The 20,692-nt window shown below is 39.7% G+C and overlaps 1 protein-coding gene across 1 annotated transcript; it reads left to right on the forward strand.

The window, feature by feature from the left end:
* Positions 1-16,086: 16,086 nt before the first annotated feature.
* On the forward strand, positions 16,087-20,165 carry LOC129733180 (uncharacterized). The gene is made up of 4 exons (XM_055694805.1): positions 16,087-17,249; positions 17,303-17,715; positions 18,445-19,564; positions 19,621-20,165. The coding sequence occupies exons 1-4, from the start codon at positions 16,130-16,132 to the stop codon at positions 20,040-20,042; spliced, it is 3,075 nt and encodes a 1,024-aa protein (XP_055550780.1). The 5' UTR covers positions 16,087-16,129; the 3' UTR covers positions 20,043-20,165.
* The last annotated feature ends 527 nt before the right edge of the window (positions 20,166-20,692 follow it).

Below are 20,692 nucleotides of genomic sequence, written 5' to 3' on the forward strand. Positions count from 1 at the left end.
AAACTAAAATCATTCTAAATTATCATTCTCCTAATGAATTCACCAACGGATAATCAAGCCAACAGTTTCTTCAAGTACACTGTCGAGCATGTTTGGAACTTAACCATCTCAAGATTTATCGAGAATCCACTCTTACTGTAAACACTCCTTCAAAAATATCATCTCTTGGCATAACAAAATCTTTAATCATACCTTTCCACGTCCACCGATACCTGCAGGAGAAAGTTTTTTATTATTTTTTTAAAATCAGAGGTTGTGACTCAAGCCGAATTTCCGTAAAAAAATTCATACATTATCTTTAAGTACAACTTTCTGAGAACATTTTTACAGACTCTCATAGAGATCTGAGCAATAGGAAAAAAAACTAGAGCAATTCAAAGCACGCCTCGTCACGACTGCATAAGCTAAACTTCATAGTTTATACGCGTTTATGATTTTTCCGTGTTAACGTTGGTGGAAAAACTACTCAACCGATTTTCTAATCTTTTTAGAAATGTTTTGTGCTATGAGTTTAACCGTTATGTACTGGGTAGGGTACCCGGGAACCTTTTCAACCGTTATTGCTTTAAAATACTAGGATAACCTCAACTCAGCCAGCTGAAACTTATGGAGTGCTCCTAACTAGTAGAAATAAACCATTTTCTATCATCAGACTGTTTATAGCAGCAGGTGAGGTCAAATTTCTGTACATCATAAGTACTCGGTAGGGTACCCGGGTACCCACAAAATGAAATGCTTCTTGCTTTTTTATTTCTTGACCGATTTTCGATCTTGACCTATGAAAATATTGAAAATCTGTCTACTTTTAAAATGTGGAACCGAAACGAACCTGTGACCACACCTGGTTCCTGTAAAACCGGATCTTCGGGAGCATGTTCCGATGGGACTTCATGAAACCACACCAGGAGTTGATTTTCATTCATTTTGAGTCCATCTGATGAGTTGGATGAAATGACCATTTCAGAGCAGCTTCCCGATTAACGTGGTCCCGAAGATACGGATTTATGGGAACCAGGTGTAGTTCCCATAAATCCGTATCCGGATGAACGGTCGTCGGTACTAGTAGGGTTCACGCAATCCAAATGGTTTTGTCGATCGATTTATGGACATCTTGGTCGTTCAGAAAATAGTCGAGCCATTCTCCCAAGGGCTTCTTCGTTTCCCTTTATGCCATTGTGAGTCGTTATCCACATGAAGGTTAGTGTGTTTCAGCGTTTGGTTCAAGAATTACAGATAAGAACATAAGAACATGAACATGACTATGATATATTTTTCTGTTTTCCATAGCATTTGTCACACATATTATTTGTAGTGCAATAATAATTGTTTCAGACAGTGAGCATGTATCAAAATTTTACTGACAACTTACCTAACATCGAACAGATTCCGCATATTCTTCATCTACCACTGAATAACTTGTGACTAATATTCTGTGATGAAATGGCATGATCACAAACGATAAATATGCCTTTTGTGGCGTAAACTGTGTGATTTTTGACTATTATTCATTAGTCGAAGAAGTGATACTTTGACCGCTTTATGCAAACAAAACCAATCCATTAAACCATAAAACACTATTGTAGTTTCTCCTTCTGGCATACCAGAGCTTCTGGGCCAGGTCGAGAATTCCACACCACACTGTATGTATATACGGTAAGGGGCCATCCACATACCACGCGGACAGATTTTTAACGATTTTGACCCCTCCCTTTTCCTCCATGGACAACTGCCCCCCCCCCCCCCCCACCAAAGCTGTCCACGTGGTATGTGGATGGCCTCTAAGTAGTTACCGTGTTAGGACGAGAATTCAGTAGTTCAGTTAGTATTATTGTGTGCTATCTTCACCCGCTCTAGCGTTTTATCAATTCTTATCAGATCGGCACGATGAACTGGGTAGGTTCTGCTGTTATTATAACAACAGCTCCAAGTCAGCGAGTTTATGGCAGAGAAAAACCAGGTTGTTACACTGGATGGCGAAGGACGACGATGACAACATTGGGCGGAATGATTTTTATAAACTGATATTCTTGAAAATAACTCAAAATAATGCACTCTGACAACACGCACTCTAAAAGTTGTTTTCACATTTAGCGAATTAGACGACCGTAACAAAATTTAATTGCTAGGATCCAACACGGAATTCTAACTTTTGTTGTTGCCAAAAAATGATAACCTTCGATTAAGTGTTTATTTGCCTTGAAAAGGGCGTTTCACTGTTCAAAATCGCATATGTCGATTGCAACTTTTGTGCTGCCCCAACAGTGGGGGCTGTCACAACACACTCTAACAACACACACTGAGAAACTGTTTTCGCACTTAGTAAACAGGGAGGAAAGCTGAAGCCCTTAACGTTTACAGCTACCACGCTGCTGCTGAGATATACGACCAAGTGGCATGTTATTTGTTTAAGCCGAAAGCAAATTCGGAAAGCCAGCTGATACTGCCGCAATCCGCTACGCTACGGCTATCTATCAGAGGACATAATTTTTGTTTTAAGGCTTGGAAATTTTCAATAGTATAATAGATCACATAATCATCGATTGCAATTCGATTGTTTCAAGTTATTGATTGTGATTTCAAGATGAGTTGAAAGATTGCGTGAAAAAGTCTAAAAATTTAGATTGAAACTCAAATAACTCAACATGTTTTGGTAACTTCAAATTTTAGAGGTATTTGGAAAATTTCTAGTATGGGCGAATGTTACATTCAACAAGACCTGCAACCTACCCAAGGTCACTTAAGAAGTGCTTGCATTTTTTCTCGATTTGGAAAACCGACGGTTGCAGCCAGGTGGAAGGGCATTTTCAGGCGCTATTGAACGGTGAGGAGCCGGATGAGCAGAGCAGGAACAGGATGACGATTATGAGTGACGAACAAGCTGTGGAGCCACCAACACAGGAGGAGGTAAAAAAGTAGGAGGGTGGTATTCAAGACACGACCGCATGACGTTGACTACCGTATTCTTAAAAAAATAAAATATATTCCATTGAAGCAAATAGTAGAGGGAATTGCAACGCTTCTTTTACAAAACTTCTGTAACAAAATTTCGAGGCTCCAAAAGGAACCAGTTTCCGATTATTCTCGTCCAGAACTCCAGCCATTTTAGTATTTTGCAGTAGCCATTTATTACTAACAGCCACCAGCATAACGGGTGAAACCGGCACGAGATAACCGGTACTATTTTGTCTTTCCTCCTTTCAGCTGCTAACACCTAGCGCTGTCGTGAAATTAACATCAACACAAACATGCATTTTTGCAAGGTTTTTTTCCGCTAGCAGCAGCATTTTATAAAACAGAAAATTCAACTAACCGCTTCTATTATGAAACTGCGAGGCACCAAAAGGTACCAGTTGCCGATTATTCTCTTTTACTGGTAGTCCGTTCAGAATTCCAGTCATTTTAGTATTTTGCAGTAGCTATTTATTACTAACAGCCACCAGCATAACAGGTGAAACCGGCACGAGATGACCGGTACTATTTTGTTTTTCCTCCTTTTAGCTGCTAACCCCGAGCGTCCGTATGTATCCGGTACGGTTTAATAATGAAACTGATGGGGTGAAATGTTCGAACGATTTATACCAAGGCTTCGTCAGATAATTAGAAAGAGGGAGGGGCTACATAGATGATGGAATGGTAGAGACAAATGTTTCTTGAAGCTGCGCCGGCCGCTGTCGTAATATTAACACCAACACAAACATGCATTTTTGCAAGGTTTTTTCCGCTAGCAGCAGCATTTGGTAAAACAGAAAATACAATTAGCCGCTTCTGTACCAAAATTTCGAGGCACCAAAAGGTGCCAGTTGCCGATTATAGTTTTCTGGTTAGTCCGTCCAGAATTCCAGCCATTTAAGTGTTTTGCAGTAGCCATTTACTACTAAAGCCACCAGCATTACGGGTGAAACCGGCACGAGATGACCGGTACTATTTTGTCTTTCCTCCTTTCAGCTGCTATCGTCCTAGCGTCCGCATGTCACTGGTGCGGTTTTGGAATCAGAATGATGGGGCGCCGGCCGCTGTCGTAAAATTAACACCAACAAAAAGATGCATATTTGCAAGGTTTTTTCCGCTAGCAGCAGCATAAACATCGGAAACAGAAAGTGACAACAACGATAACAACAAAGTCAGATCGATTGTATCCGTTAGTGTCGACTGTCCTTGGGAAGAGAGGTAGTGATTGGCTGCGCGGTATGATTTAGACAATCGATATTAATTACCAATTTTTCAATAGTGTATCTCAAACAATAGTTTGTTTTTGTTACATAAATTTAACACAGTTAAAATAAATTTAACCGTAAAAGAATTTCTGATCGATTGATGCCAAAACCTCGAAAACCTGATTATAGATGACTGCAAAATAAGCGCTCAAAACCTGACCACTTTTCTCTGGTTTTCCCTGGTTGAATTACTAGATTTTCAAATTCAGGGGCCTAACTTCGATATAGACGTTAGTCAACGTCAAAAGGCGATTAGTGAGCTGAAAAATGGCAAGGCCGCTGAGAAGGACGGTATTCCGGCCGAACTTCTAAAAGCGGGAAGCGAGCGGTTGTACTATGCGATCCACCAGAAAATACTAAGGATCTGGGTGGATGAACAAATGCCGAACGACGGTTGGAAGGCCTCATATGCCCTATCTATGAGAAGGGCCATCGATTGGATTGTGGCAACTATCGAGGCATAACGTTACTCAACTCCGCATATAAAGTGCTCTCCCGTATCCTGTTCTTCAGATTGAGACCGTTAACGGAATCCTTTGTTGGCGAATACCAGGCTGGTTTTCGACAGGGGCGTTCCACGACGGATCAAATTATCACCCTGCGACAGATCCTCGATAAGTTCCGGGAGTACAACTTACCGACACTCCATCTGTTTGTGACCTTCAGGGCGGCATACGACTCAGTGAGAAGAAACGAGCTGTGGCAGATCATGCTGGAACACGGTTTCCCTACGAAACTAATTAAGCTGAGTCGTATGACACAGTGGGGCAAATTGGTCCGTTGGCGCGACAAAACCTCATAACTCCTTAACAGTTGTTTCCACAGTGTTTATGTCTTCGGCAATGTTGTTCACCATAAAAACATCTTTGTGAAAAATGTATTCGGGAAAATTTCATTTTTTTGAAGTAGAATACTTCTCTCAGGAAGTTCGGCTACATAGGGGTGTGAAATGAAAATCTAAAACCGAAAAAAGTGAAAAATATGTCCAATTTCAAATGCTAATAAATCGGTTAGTATTCGATGGATTTCCTTCGTTCTTGCAGCAATAGATTGGAAAAGATTCTTCCCAAATGCAGATAATTGTAATTTTATTTTTCAAACTATTGTACTATTGAAAATAGTCAAGCCTTGTCAAAACGAAAACTTTGGCCTCTGATTGGTTGTTATATGATTGCTTCCCAAGCACGGTCGACAGAATCATAGACCTTGCCATTTGAAATGTGCTATTAGGCCTATATAAGAGCCTGTTTCACCCGAAGCTGCTCATTATAATTCTAGACTGCAACAACAGCAGTCCTCCCTTAGCAGCAACAGTGGATACAGCAGCAGTAGCAGTGCAGCGGACAACGGCCACAGCTGTGGTATGGCAACGGATAGCGGAGCGCGTCTCAGCATCGATAGCAGGACCAGATGGTGCAGGGCAGCGGATACCAATGGCAACGGAAGCGTCCACTACTGTGGCAACGGGGATAGCGCAGCGGTTGACGTTGGTCTCAGCATCAATATAAGCAGGGCCAACTGATGCAGAATGACATTTTAGTGAAATGCTGTCTCTGAGCGATAGCAGGCACACTAGCAAATGCATCCAATGAACAGAACGTTCTGGAAAGCTTTCCAGTGTTTATTTTCCCCCAAGGAATACTTTATTCCACTGCCAGTGATAACGCAAAGATGTGATCGACATCTTATCAAACATTGAATTAAACAACAAATTGTCCTTTTCAGGATGATATAAAAACCTAATTGAAGAGTTAATATTTTCTCTTAAATCAATTTACACTTTCAAGAAATTTGGAACAGATATATATATATATATATATATATATATATATATATATATATATATATATATATATATATATATATATATATATATATATATATATATATATATATATATATATATATATATATATATATATATATATATATATATATATATATATATATATTTGGTTTCATCTCCGTATCTCAGAACGTACTGAATTATCTTTTCCTTCAGTCATGAGCACAACATCCGAAAAGTTTTCATTATCAGCATAAAAATTAATTTTTCGCATAATCAAAATTCAAAAATTATCAAGTTTAAATCATGACAAGCAACTATATTATTAAGATTGGTCAATTCTTGTTGAAGCAGTCGACAGAATCATAAACCTTGCCATTTCAAATTTGCTATTTGGCTGTATAAGAGTAAGGCCTCTGTTATAGTGAACGCGAACGCGAGCGATGGAGCGAGAAACTTGCCGTAGGTAAATGAACAGCCGTAAAGAGAGCTGTTCATTTACCTACGGCAAGTTTCTCGCCCCATCGCTCGCGTTTGCGTTTACTATAACAGAGGCCTGAGGATGGGAATTATCGACTGAAATGGCTATCGATAGTTAGCGATGATTTCCAACTACTATCGATAGGTTTTTCAACCCTATATAAGAGCCTGTTCAGTCGAAGCCTCTCATAATATTTCTAGACAGCGACAAGTGGATACCAGGCGGATAGCGGCCACAGCTGTGGCATGGCAATGGATAGTGCACAAGTTGCAGCGGATCTCAGCATAAATGGAACAAAACATTAGCATGGCCCTGGATAGCGTAGCAGTTGCAGCGGGTTTAGCATCGATAGCAGCTGATGCAGTGAAATGCAGTCTCTGTGCGATAGCGGGCACTATAAATGCATTCAATGAAAAGTTGACTCATTTTGACAACACATGAGCCGTCTAGTTTTGAGTGTTGAATCAGCTTTTCACTGTTTATTTTATCACAAGGAATACTTTATTCGCACTGTCAGTGATAACGCCAAGATGTGATCGGTATCTTATCTGATATTGAATTGAACAACAAATTAGAAAATGACTGACACGCAAGCAGCCGGGTTTTCTTGTAAAAGTATTCTACTTCATGCTTGCGATCGTGGCTTTGCACACAACTCTCCTGTGATTTTTTTCTACAGATGGCGCTGACATCTATCTTCTGAATGAATGGTGCTAGACATTTTATTTCTTCGGGAAAGTTGTTTATATCATCAATTAACATAAAGTTGTCGAACATATTACAACTGTAGGACTGACCGTTAACGAGATAAATTTATTTTCATTATTCGTAAACACGAAATTTCAGTAATGAATTATAGCTGGGACTTTTTTTTTCTCTGTGTGGGCTCACTGCGACCAGAGACATATTGATCTATTGTGATATTGCCCAGGTGTTTTCTGTATTCCGCACTTCATATTATTGGCAGTATTGAAGTGAATGATACGCTTTTTTTTTATTTATATCCGTGCTTGTGTGTGAGAGTTTACCCTTACATTTCAAGCTTAATGCTCTACTATACCGAGCCACTTTTCTATCCTACCAATATTGCCAAATTACAATTGCCTGAACTGAGGCTACACCTAACGTTCCTCTCTGGCCAGGTTTATTCTAAGAGGGACTTATTATGTCAAGGGGAAGAAGTCTTATCGAAACCTCGTTCCTTGTGCCAATATCGCCAATTACAATTCCCTGTAGAGGGTAAATATTCTGAAATCAGTTTTATTATAAGAAGGACTTATTTTGTCAAGAGGAAGGAGTCGTATCGAAACCTCGTTCCTCCAGCCAAGACCGCGTCATAATTACAATTCCTTGAAGAGAACTATTATACGTTACTCAGAACAGTTTTATTATAAGAGGGACTTTTTTGTTAGGATGAAAGTCAGCAAGGGTACTATAGAATTCAGCTTGAAGGAAGGGTATGTAGTAGAGAGCCTGAGAATGAACCCATGTTAAAGTCCTTTGACAACCAAATGGCCTGATTCTACTAAGATTCGAACCCACGACCACTAGCTTATCAAAGCGGACTCTGTAATCTTGCGGCTACGAAGCTCTCTTAGCTGGGACTTAAGTACATATGTTTCTATTTCAGATATATTCGAACTTCACAGTCATCATGAAATGAATTAATAGAAGTTTGTAGTTGCTTTTGTATAGTTTTTTGCCAACCTATGACGTGTCAACTTTTTTGAGAAAAAATATAAAATATAATTTTAATGTTATTATTTGTGACAAAATATTTCAAATAGGAACATTGTTCAATTAAAGATTAGTTGGTCATGTTTCCTTTCTAAGAGCTTCTCTTGTTATATTTTATTCCATTTGGCACCCAATAACAAACTGTTTCCTAGTACTAATTATCTTCATACTAGTGGACGTCAGTTTTGTAAGACCCCCGAACACAATTATTATATGAATTGACATGAAAACAATCGTTGCGAAAACTCGAATTACTCGGTAAGTCGCAACTAGTAGCAGCTGGATTTTTAGCTAGTCAATACCTTGTATTTTAGCATAATAATAGTGTCATAGCAGAACAACGTGGAACTTTATGTTTTCCATGTTGCCGAAAATAAGAAAAAATTACAAAAAAACTTGTATTACATACTATGCCCCCTACCAACCTATTTTCAACAAAACTGTCTTAATATCACATTTCTTATTAGTTTTTACACGATTTTTTCAGGATCATATGAGTTAGATAATTAATTACTAAGTATTTGCATGCCCTATTGGAAAATATCTGTGATAATTTTTTCTTCCATTTTTCAAGCCTTGTAAATCCTCACTTTCACAATATTATAGCACATTTTCTAAACTATTTTACAACGTAAATTATCATGATTTCCAGTCGATAACATGTCTACTGCAAGTAGAAAATAAAATAAGGCATGAAAACTGAATTTCGTTTTTTTAGTTTTGTCGCGACTTTTCTGAGTTCTGCCCCACAGTGTCACAGGATCAAAATCGTGCGTGCGGATAGCTGGCGAAACATCAGCCGCATTCGAAACGTTGGATGGACTGAAGCAGGAGGATGCGCTCTCTAACCTACTGTTTAACATCACTCTTGAGGGTGCAGTACGAAGAGCAAATGTGGAAAGAAACGGTACGATCATCACGAAATCTCACATGCTTTTTGGCTTTGCGGACGACATCGATATCATCGGTATCAATCGTAAGGCCGTGGAGGAGGCCTTCGAACCTTTTAAGAGAGAAGCAGCGAGATTGGGACTAGTCATTAACTCTGCCAAAACGAAGTACATGGTAGCTGGCAGAGAGCGTGGGAGTCTCCGTGGTGTTGGTGCTGAGCTGGAGATAGATGGGGAACGATTTGAAGTGGTTGACGAATTCGTTTATCTTGATACACTTGTGACATGTGACAACGATATGAGCCGTGAAGTGAAACGACGAGTTGCAGCTGCGAACAGGGCTTTCTACGGAATGCGTAACCAGCTAAGGTCCCGTAGTTTGCAAACTCGCACAAAACTAGCGCTGTATAGGACGCTGATGCTCCCGGTGGCCCTTTACGGACATGAAGCATGGACGCTGAAGGGAGCTGATCGACGAGTGCTCGGAGTTTTTGAGCGTTCTGCGATCGATACTTGGCGGTAAATAGAAGATAGAGTTTGGCGCAGACGCAGGAACCACGAGTTGTACCAGGTATACAAACATGCTGATATAGCGAAGGTAATACAGCGGTGCAGGCTTCAGTGGGCTGGCCATGTAGCCAGAATGCCTGACGAGAGAGCCGCTAAAACTATCTTCAGTAGAGAACCAGGAAGAGGCCGTCGACTCCGTTGTAGGTCTCGCACGCGGTGGATGTGCGCAGTGGAAGAAGATGCACGATCTGCTGGTGTACGAGGAGACTGGAGAGCTGCTGCCCAAGACAGAAGAAGCTGGACATCTCTAATCCGTTCGGCCCTAGACCGGTTAACGGTCCGTTAGCCAGCAAAGTAAAGTAAAGTAAGTACAATGAAATTATCAAATTTATAATAGAAGTGGTCGCGTTTGCCGAAAAATTTAAATTTATTTTTCGAATACAATCTGGATTCCTTGGTTTATTTTCTTTAAAAATCATCTATCAGTATTTTGCGGACGTCTAACATCTATGAATTGTAAGAAAAAGGAAAAAGAGATTTAAAACAAAAAATGCCTGACTTTGCAACAAAGAGGGGGTCCCGCAAAGACCCCAAAATTGGGATTTTTTACCTTGGATTTGGATACCCGCTTGATCAAATTGATAACTTTTTGCAGCTTGTGATCATGGAATGTCTAAAGCGAAATCCAAATTGTTCTCTTAGTAAGATATGGTTGCCATCTGTAGGCTTGAGTAGCCTAGTCCAAGTGATTTTCTTGACTTACTTGCCGAAGAGAGTGAACTAATTGGTTCATATAAGCAGGGAGTGGTCGGATTCTTCCCCGGCTTCAGGATTTTGAACGAACTGCAGGGAAATTACAGAGTTACAGATAGCGGTTAGTCACATTTCCCAGGCACTTACGTGTTTCCGGTCCAATGTACTTCATATATTGGAGCGGCAATCAGAACCGATGACTTGGCCCATTTCATGCTGTGTAACTTCTGCCCTCCGGGAAGCTCGAATAAAGCTGGGACTATTTCAGCAATATTTTTTTTATTTATTTTCGTCAAGCAAATGTAGACTACAGTTATGATAACACAATGTTTTCTTATATTCTGTAAATTATTTCCAGTAGTTAGTCGTTTTTTGATTAGATTTCTGCTCATAGTGGTGTCGATATTTTCGCAGTGATGATTATAATGACGCATCATGCGATTTATTGGGCCATTTTTTGACGTAGGACTACGTCTAACCGCACTATATCGAGATACATTCCGCGAAAACTAAAACCAAGATGTAACGCCGGAATGAAAGATTTCAAACGGTAATACTGATGTAACCACATGATGGATCACAATAATCAATATGTCGTTGGATTGATAAAATGATGGACAATTTTGTAATTCTTCAATTTTCATTATCACTTCATTGTTAAACAGTGAAAATTGAATAAAAGTTTCAAGGTCAAATTTTCACCAACAATGTACCAATCATATGCGAGCACGCCTAGCACAGACTTCATGAATAGACACCAACTGCATGCTGTGATATCCTGTATAGCAGTGGCAAAAAAAAAATTGACAGAATCTCCCCGTCCCAATAGGTCAACTAATGTTAGTTTCCATGAGCCTAGACTATTTTGATGTCTTGAAGGTGAAGCTTTCTCGGAAAGTTCGTAACCACCTCCACCATTAGACAGTATGACGTTCTGCTGTTAATAAATATGTTAATGTTAATAAAACTGATGTCTTGAAGGAAAACATGCTGGCACAGGCAACAGTAATGCACTGAGCATTGTATGAATAGAGCGCTGGTCATTCGTCGTCTATCAGTGCAGAAAAACTCGATATTCATTTTTGTGCAGTCAAGCCAAGTGAAAACTACATTACGGCTGTTGACGCACGGTGGGGCTTGGAACACAATCGAATTGCCGTTTGAATTATCTTCTTCTTCTTCTTGTTTCGTATAGCAGCAAATATCAGAATTCAATTTGATTTTTCGGGTACCGCAGAATACGCTGCGCCGCCGGGGACAACAAAATGCGTTGTTTATTTTTGAACTCTACATTCTGTTTTTTTTCAGATTTTTTTAAATAACTGAATATGGTATTTGAAAGACAATAGAAAACAAAAATGCTCCGAACATATCTTTGAATAGTTAGTTAAACGAGCTGTACTGATGATTATATTTTACTAGCTAAATGAATTTAGTCCAATATGACAATATTAGTTGCATCCTGCGGTGGCGGTATAGAGGAAAACCAAATTCATTTCATCTTGATATTAGAGTTCCGACATCAGTATTTGTGTTTTTCAATTAAATTTTTTTTTGAATTTGCATTTACAAGAAAATATTACTTTCCATAACCTTACATGTAATTGAACAACGCTATGCAAACATTAATTGCCGTGGCTAATGTTGTGCATCACTCTTGCCCAGTTTATTTTCGAAAATAACAGACATATAACCTTCAAATATGATATCTTCGTTGTTCTTTGGTATCTTGAAACTAATCAAATTTTTTTCTGATTGATTCTGTATACTGATAAAATGTTTAAATTGACCTGAATTGAATGTTAACATGTTCATAAAATTCTATGTCAATTTCAAATTTTCTGTGAATATACATTTTCTACTAAAACTGTCATTCATTATTTTTATTTTTTCCACGAGCTTGTAACTGCAGGAAAAAAATTGATGTGACATCTTTGCCGCTTTGTGATCGGTGAGTGAGCCAACTTTAACAAGACAAATAGATATAGAAGGAAGAAGTTTAATTTCTACTAAATCGTACTCAATTAAATATTTTATAGAAGGTTGCCTTTTCGCGTATTAAAGAAAATTCGCTGTATTAGAATGAAAGGTATTCATCAATAGTCTGGAAACCAAATTTAGGGGGAAATTTGGGTCTAGAGCTCTATAGCAATATTTTAGAGAAAAACTTTCTTCAACAAAGTTGCTACATATGATAAAGCGCTTATTGAAAAAGTATCAAAAATTGGGGTGACCAAAATTTTCAATGCTATCAACTTTTTTATTTTTGTAGATAGAAAACCTTGTTCTACAATTTTATAGCTCCAATAATTTTAAGTAACTTTGTAAAAAAAAGATTTTGTCTAAAACATTGTTATATAGCTCTAGACCCAAATTTTCCCCTAAATTTGGTTCCTGGACCATTGTGAATGTTGAAGAGAATATTTTTTCTTCTAAGGTAGAGTGGTACAAAGAAATAATCAAAATACAGCCCCGTTCGATTTTGGCAACACGCCAGAATATTTTCTGTTGCCAAAATCGAACCATGCCAAAAATGAACGGTTCTTTTTTCATGACTTTTTTGACTTTTTAAGTGGTCAAAGACGACCTTAACAGTATAAATAGCCACCAATGAACTAGTTTTAGTTCCAAGTCGTTTAAGGTGTCGCTTGATGAATTCGGGCTGACGTCCTCGATACTTGATATTACCACCCGAACCAAAATACCTCCCTTTTGGAAGATGTTGAGTTTAAATTGGTTAAAATAAATAAAGCAAACTACAAGAGTAAAACGAGCTCAAATCAAACATAGCTCCAAAAAGAAAATATAAAATTATTGTAGTCCTACGTCAACTATGCGGTCGTGTCTTGGATACCAGCCTCCTACTATTTAGTAGTTAGTTCTGTGAGAATTTCCCGGAAAAATTTTACGAGTTCTTAATTGACGACTGGGTGCATAAAAATTTAGTTTTGATAAAAATTTACTAGATTTCACGCGTTGAGAAACAATGTCATTGTTAAAACAAAGCCTTGAAAGTTCGCGGCGTTCTATGAGTGCATGTTATGTGCTTCATATGATCATTCGTTGCGAAAGTAACAATTTTTCCTGGTTTCAAAGAATAGAAATTAAGAACCATTTCGAAGGTTTTAAGACCTTTTTAGCACAATTCACTTCACAAATATTATGTCACATTTACATCTTATACTTCAAAAGTCACTCCAAATACAATATTAGTAGCGAAAATATAATATGATTATTATTTGGTTTGCTGGCCGTTTTCCAGAAACTGGAGGTCACCATCTTGGATTTCAAAATAACTGTTCTTCTGTTCACTTAAGCAATAGGATACCTGAAAACATGTCCAATGGCAAGAGATGGCGCTTTTTCAGTGTATCGAAGTAAAATCGAAATTTCTCCGAGTATTTTGCTCATCGACCGAGAATACAGCTATCAAATGTCTTCTATACATTTTATTCTATCTTTCTGGTACTTACTTTCACTAAACGCAATCTATTTTCATCAAAACACATGTTTTTCCTATATAACTCCATTGAGTCTTACTACCATTCGTCCATGAGCTGACAACAGATCAAAATTAGGGCGAGAACCGTGTGGTTGAAACCGGATGCGCACAATACTCATTAAGGTGGTTCAAGGTTTCAAAAAGCAAGTTATCTCTTATAAATCTTCATGCATATTTAAAATGCAATACGATAAGCGGAGTCACCAGTAATTGATTTCCGATAAGTTTAGGATTTTTGAGGGCTCGAATGAAAGCAATAAAATTTTGTTCTGGCTCTTTGCTATCAAGTTTTGACATTTCCATCAGACGATGAACCGCTTTAATACTCTTAGCCAAGCATCGACATCTAGTTCTGATGTGTATGAAAAAATCGATAGTTTCAGTAATTTTTTAATTGATGGCAATACACAAACAGTTGCGCTCACTGGTGTGATTTATTTGCAAAAATTAGTGGCGGTGTCCTATTCGTTTACACGCCCTAAAACGGAATTTACCAGACGATTACGGCTTTGGGCTTGCCACAAATTTATTCGTCTAAGTATATGACATAGGAAATTTATTAGAAATTTCATAACTGTCGAAATTGGCAATCAGATTTGGCGGAATCTTGAGCGAAGTTTAGCGAAATTCATCGAAATTTTACTCGAATTCCGCGAAATGTCTTGTTTTCTGATTTTCAAATCAATAGTTGTAAGTGTTATGATTTGCTCTGGTATAGTGCGAGGGCCATTACAGACTTTGTTTTTGTTCATCAAACGGAGGATTTAACTAGAGTTACTTGGAAATATCCTGAATCAGATAACCTGGAAAAGGAGGTCACTCGGTTTTTCATTTGATTAGACTCTCTATATTTTATTTCTGTTACTATATTATTTGTCTTTCACTTTGTGTGTAGCACCGTAAAATTTTTCCTTCCTTCTTTCTTTCTTGTTAATGCAGCGATGTAAATAAAGCATCCAATAAAAAAGTTGAAGCGGCTACATTTTATTATCAATTTTACAACCTCAGTTTAACGTTCTGTTTCTCTGCTTAATTATATTAATGAGATTAAAAGTGGAAAAACTCAATAGAAACTGATTCAACCAATTTCGATTTTTAACTAAATTTGCCAAAATAAGATAAAACACCCAGGATTTTTTGGTATTTACATTGAGTCTTGTTGGATTTACCTCCAGTCCAACACGAGATAGCGATTCTGGGCTTGCGTTATTACCGCGTGAGCGGCCTAACCAGAGATTGCGCTCGCACTCGAAATAATTTTACCAATTGTGTCCAGCCGTGGACCACGCCGAATGCCTTGCAACTCAATCCGCCTCTTTGGATGGTTGCAACGAATAAGGAAAGTAACACTTTGTTTAACTCCGCGAATTACTTAAACGCACTATTATTCATTAAACAGTGAAAGTATATTTTATAATTATATTTCTAACTGCCAATTTAATATAAGGATGAGTTATAAATTCCTGGCGGTCTTCCTGAGCCGCTCTTGTTGAAGTTCGAAATGGGAGTGATGACTGCTGCTGATCCGAAAGTGGGCCAAGGTGGAGTGAGTCCAAGCGGCGATGTTTTTCTCCCGAGGTGATCGTTGCGCCTCCCGATTGATCCCGATTGATCCCGATACCGATCCTCCTCGATTAGCAGGTCATCAGTCTCGCTCTCACGGTAGTGATAAGGGCTCACCACCACTTATCAGTAGCGGGTTTGGCTGACGCTAACGATGATGATGATGATGATGATTGGTGTGTGATTTGCCGCTGTGAGCGTCTTCAGTTCCCGTGTGCCGCTTGCTTTCGGATAGAGTAGCCAATCTCTCGTATGCCGCTTATTTTCGGATATGTATATAGTGGACTGTATAGTTGACTCCAACCAGGGATGAAGTGTGAGGTGAAACTTGTTGATCACCAACAAGTCTTATTCGATTAACGCATCGACATTTAAAAAAAAAATGAACAATAATCTCAATGACTCAAAATAGATCAATCGTTTTCGTTCGAGTTCCTTAATAAATCCGCAAAAATGAACTGAACCTTATTGATCTACTGAGATTACTAGTAATGTTTCCTTGTATACAACTAGGTAACGCTTTCTAGTGCTGCCATCTGTGATAATATGCTGAAAACAGATCACTTTTGAAGGTACTCTCATGCTTTACTGGTACGTGTACATGTATTTGTGTAAGAACTTTTTGTTTTTGTTATTATCTTTCATTCAAAACCGTAGATTGTTTACTTAGTTTCATTAACAGTGTCCTCAAGAATGAACGTAATTTTACTGCTAACCATCGCCGGTTTACTGCTGCTGAAATGGATTTACTCCCACTTTCGAAAGCGGTACCGATTCTGGTCGGAACGGAACGTTCCATACCCGGAGCCGCGCTTTCCAGTGGGCAACGTAGGTGAAACGCTCGGCTCGAAGGTTCACTTCGCTTACATCGTGGAAGATCTGTACCGGCAGCTGAAGCATCACGGTGACTACGCAGGGATATTCTTCTTCCGGGATCCGGTGCTGCTGGTATTGACGCCGGAGTTTGCTAAGACCGTGCTGGTGAAGGATTTCAACTGCTTCGTCGATCGGGGTGTGTACAGTAACGAACGGGACGACCCGTTGTCGGCGAATCTTTTCTTCCTGGAAGGACACCGTTGGAGACAGTTGAGGGCTAAATTGACGCCCACTTTCACTTCCGGTCGACTGAAGGCGATGTTTCATACTATTCTGACTGTGGGACAGCAGTTGGATGAGTTTTTGATTGAGTATACGAAAGAAACCGGTGAAGTTGAGGTTAAAGAATTGTTGGCTAGATTCACGACGGACATAATCGGTTCGTGTGCGTTTGGGATTGATTGTAATAGTTTGGTGAATCCGCGTTCGAAGTTTCGTGAGATGGGCAAACGGATGATAAATTTTCCGAAGCTGAAAGCGTTGAAGTTGTTTTTTGCGATGATGTTCCGGGAGGCTGCCAGAAAGATGCGAGTGCGGTTTAACGATGAAGATGTGTCGAATTTTTTCTTCGAGGTTGTACGTGATACGATTCGATACCGGGAGGAAAATAATGTTCGGCGCAAAGATTTCATGCAGCTGTTGATTGACCTGAAGAATAAGGGTGTGATTGAGGTCGAGGGACCGACGGAGGAAACAGGCGCTGATCGGCTAGAGAAGCTTACGTTTGAGGAGATTGCAGCGCAAGCATTTGTATTCTTTTTTGCTGGGTTTGAGACTTCTGCTACCACAATGACTAGCGTGTTGTATTTGCTGGCCACTCATGCTGATGTTCAAGAGAAGGGAAGACGTTGTGTGAATGATGTTTTGAGCAAATATGGCGGGGAGTTCAGCTACGAAGCTCTGATGGAAATGAATTATATTGATTGGATAATTCAAGGTGAAATTGTTGTATAATGCTTGTCATAGTGATTTATGAATTCTATTCTGCAGAGACTCTTCGTCTGTATCCCCCGGTGGCAAGCATTCACCGAATAACATCGAAACCGTACAAGCTCCCGAATGGGTCTATCATTCCAGATGGAACAGGTGTGTTAATTTCGAATCTGGCCTTCCAGCGAGATCCGGAATATTTTCCCGAGCCGCTTTGCTTTCGACCGGAACGGTTTTCCGAGGAGGAGAAAGAGCGCCGTCATCATTTTTGTCATCTTCCCTTCGGAGAGGGACCACGGAATTGCATTGGTATGCGATTCGGGCTGCTGCAGAGTAGAATGGGGATTGCTTTACTGCTGAGAAACTATCGCTTCGCGACGTGCCCCAAGACACCGATTCCGCTGAAAATCGATCCAGTTGCGCTAATTCAGGGACCAGCCGGTGAAGTTTGGTTGGCAATTGAAAAAATTCATTAGAATGCATTCTTGTTGGAAAGTTCGGTCGGTCGTGACGTTTGTTTGTAAACATCCAAGTGATTGCCATGACCTTGCCGGCATGCTGACCACCGGAGCATATCAGTGATAGTCATTGCAGTGCGTGGCGCACGCACACGGTTGCCTCCATCGTTACCAGGGTTGCCATCATTTTTTAATGTTCGTTAAAAAACAAAATTACGTACAATAAATTTTCTAGTCGTAATAAATTCGAGATTTTGCTATGAAGCAATTGTTTGCAGTTTGCAGATATCACTATTCTTGATCAATAGTTGCTCTTCCTTGTCGTTCTTTTCCGCGTGTTTATTCTGAGTTTCAGGTATACGAAAATCCTTCAATTACTGATGTCATCATACTCATATGGTAGAAAAAAAATTCTGGCAACTCTGTGTCCAAGAACACCAAAACTATCGCATCACAGTTTTTGCGTCGCTTGTTGGTGTTTGTTGCCATTAGTTTACACTAGTTTTGCAGTGAGAAATCTTCGCTGAATATCACCGTACGGCCTCATTCAGTTCCCGTTCGGGCGTTCGAGCAGTCGCATCACGAGTAAGCAGTCGTAAGAGTTACGCAAAACCAATTACTCTCTTATCTTTGTGCCTACTTTACTTCGAGTGTATTCAAACAAACCTGCAGTAAATCAGTTCTATGAACCGCGCTACTCAATAAGGCACTTCCGTTCAAGTGAGAGAGAGTGTGTTACTTTAGTCATCGGATAGAAACTGGTTCTCGCCAAAGGCTTCAAACGTGATGTGGATCTACTTACTGATCATCGCTATTTCGTTGGCGGTTTGGTTTGTGCGGAAGAAATACTCCCACTGGGAGCGACTGGGGGTACCGTACATTAAGCCCCGCTTTCCGTTCGGAAACCTACAGGCCATCGGCCGGCGCGTTCATTCGTCCCAGCTAATGACTCGCTTCTACCGGGAGATGAAAGGAAAGTACCCCTTTTGTGGGATTTATTTTTTCACTAATCCGGTCGCCCTGGCGTTGGATTTAGATTTCGTCAAAAATGTTCTAGTGCGTGATTTTCAGTATTTCCACGATCGTGGCATGTACTACAACGAGAAGGATGACCCCATTTCGGGGCACTTGTTCAACATCGAGGGCACCAAGTGGACAAACCTGCGAAAGAAATTGATCCCCACCTTTTCATCGGGAAAAATCAAAATGATGTGTCCAATGATAATAACCGTGGCGGATCGTTTTCGCGAGTGCATCGAGAAATCCGTCATCGATAAGTCGGAAGTGGAAATGAAAGATCTCCTAGCTCGATTTACGACCGACGTAATTGGAACGTGCGCTTTCGGGATCGACTGTAATAGCCTAAACAATCCGGATGCCGAGTTTCTTCGAATGGGAAAAAAAGTTTTCGAACTGCCATCGGGAAGATTACTAAAATTTTTCTTCATGGCTACCTTTAAAGAGTTCGCGAAAAAGGTGCACATCAAAGGCACAGCGGATGATGTGTCGTCTTTTTTCTTCAAGGTTGTCCGAGAGACAATCGAATACCGAGAGAAGAACAATATCCAAAGAAACGATTTTATGAACTTGCTGATTCAACTCAAACAGAAGGGAGAACTGGATGATTCCGGTGAGAATGTGGGAACGTTGAGTCTCAATGAGGTGGTGGCCCAAGCTTTCGTGTTTTTCCTGGGCGGTTTTGAGACGTCAAGCACGACGATGTCATACTGTTTGTACGAGTTATCTCTGAACGAGGATGTGCAAGAAGCGGCCCGACAGTGTGTGCAAGATGCCATCGTCAAGCATGGAGGTTTAAATTACGAGGCTATAATGGATATGGAGTACATTGAACAGTGCATAAACGGTATTTTATGGACAAATAAAATGTTTCATTTTTTCTCCAATCATGTTTTCTTGCAGAGTCTCTGAGAAAGTACCCTCCGGGGGCAAATCTGATCCGCAGTGTAACTAAAGACTACTCGGTGCCCGATTCCAATGTGACTTTCAAGAAAGGAATGAGCGTTATGATTCCCGTGTACGCAATTCATCACGATCCAGAGTACTACCCAGATCCGGAGCGCTACGATCCGGACCGGTTCAGTGCGGAGGAAAGCGCCCGAAGGAAGCCGTTCACTTTCATACCCTTTGGTGAAGGACCCCGGATTTGTATTGCGGCGCGTTTTGGAATGCTGGAAACAAAGATTGGGCTGGCTACGTTGCTGTTGAATTTTAGGTTTTCCAAGTGCTCCAAGTCCGTTGTACCGTTGGTGATTTCTCCGAGGCACGCTGTACTGACACCGGCTGGCGGATTGTGGTTGAAGGTGGAGAAGCTAAAGCAGTAATACGCTTACAGAATATTATTTGTGATGTGATATTTATAATGAAATTTTAACGTATTTATTTTGTTTAATGAATTGGGTTTTAAAATAAAATATTTGGTTGCACTTGCATAGTTTAGAAGTCAATTTTTGTCAATTAATGATTGGTAATACTTGATCGATTGTAAATTCGGTTCAGTAATAAATAATATAATTTTACCCAAACAAAACAAACGAAATCATAGACATTGTGTTCAAAAAGCAATTATGGGAATTATCGGAATCGGTATTAAGCTCGAAAACCATAATTCCAGACTCCAGACGCCATTTTGAATTTCAAGATGACAACTTCCAGTTTCTGGAAAGCAGCCCAAAATGGTCAAAAACCATCCAATATTAATGTTTTCAAAACCGGAATGATGGCCAGAGTTCAGAAATTATCACTACGCATTTGAAAAGTCTAAAGTGACGACATCAGGATTTAGGGAAATAGCCTAAAAGTACCAAATCCATTTAAAATTCAAAATGGGTACTTTCGGTAAGGCAAAACAACCTAAAATTGAAAATTACCACCTGTTATAAGTGTTTCTGGAACCAGAATGCATAAAAACTGTAAACCGATCGTAGACGCCATCTTGAAATTCAACAGTGATATATAAGAAATGGTTCCAAAT

The sequence above is a fragment of the Wyeomyia smithii genome, chromosome 3 (genome assembly GCF_029784165.1).
Source record: "Wyeomyia smithii strain HCP4-BCI-WySm-NY-G18 chromosome 3, ASM2978416v1, whole genome shotgun sequence".
Classification (NCBI taxonomy): domain Eukaryota; kingdom Metazoa; phylum Arthropoda; class Insecta; order Diptera; family Culicidae; genus Wyeomyia; species Wyeomyia smithii.

Bases quoted from the DNA above. Each gene is read 5' to 3' on its own strand.
- LOC129733180 (XM_055694805.1), top strand. From the start codon at position 16,130: ATGAACGTAATTTTACTGCTAACCATCGCCGGTTTACTGCTGCTGAAA. The intron at 17,716-18,444 runs TAGAATGCATTC...GTGTTACTTTAG, and splicing joins TGGCAATTGAAAAAATTCAT to TCATCGGATAGAAACTGGTT. The intron at 19,565-19,620 runs GTATTTTATGGA...GTTTTCTTGCAG, and splicing joins CATTGAACAGTGCATAAACG to AGTCTCTGAGAAAGTACCCT.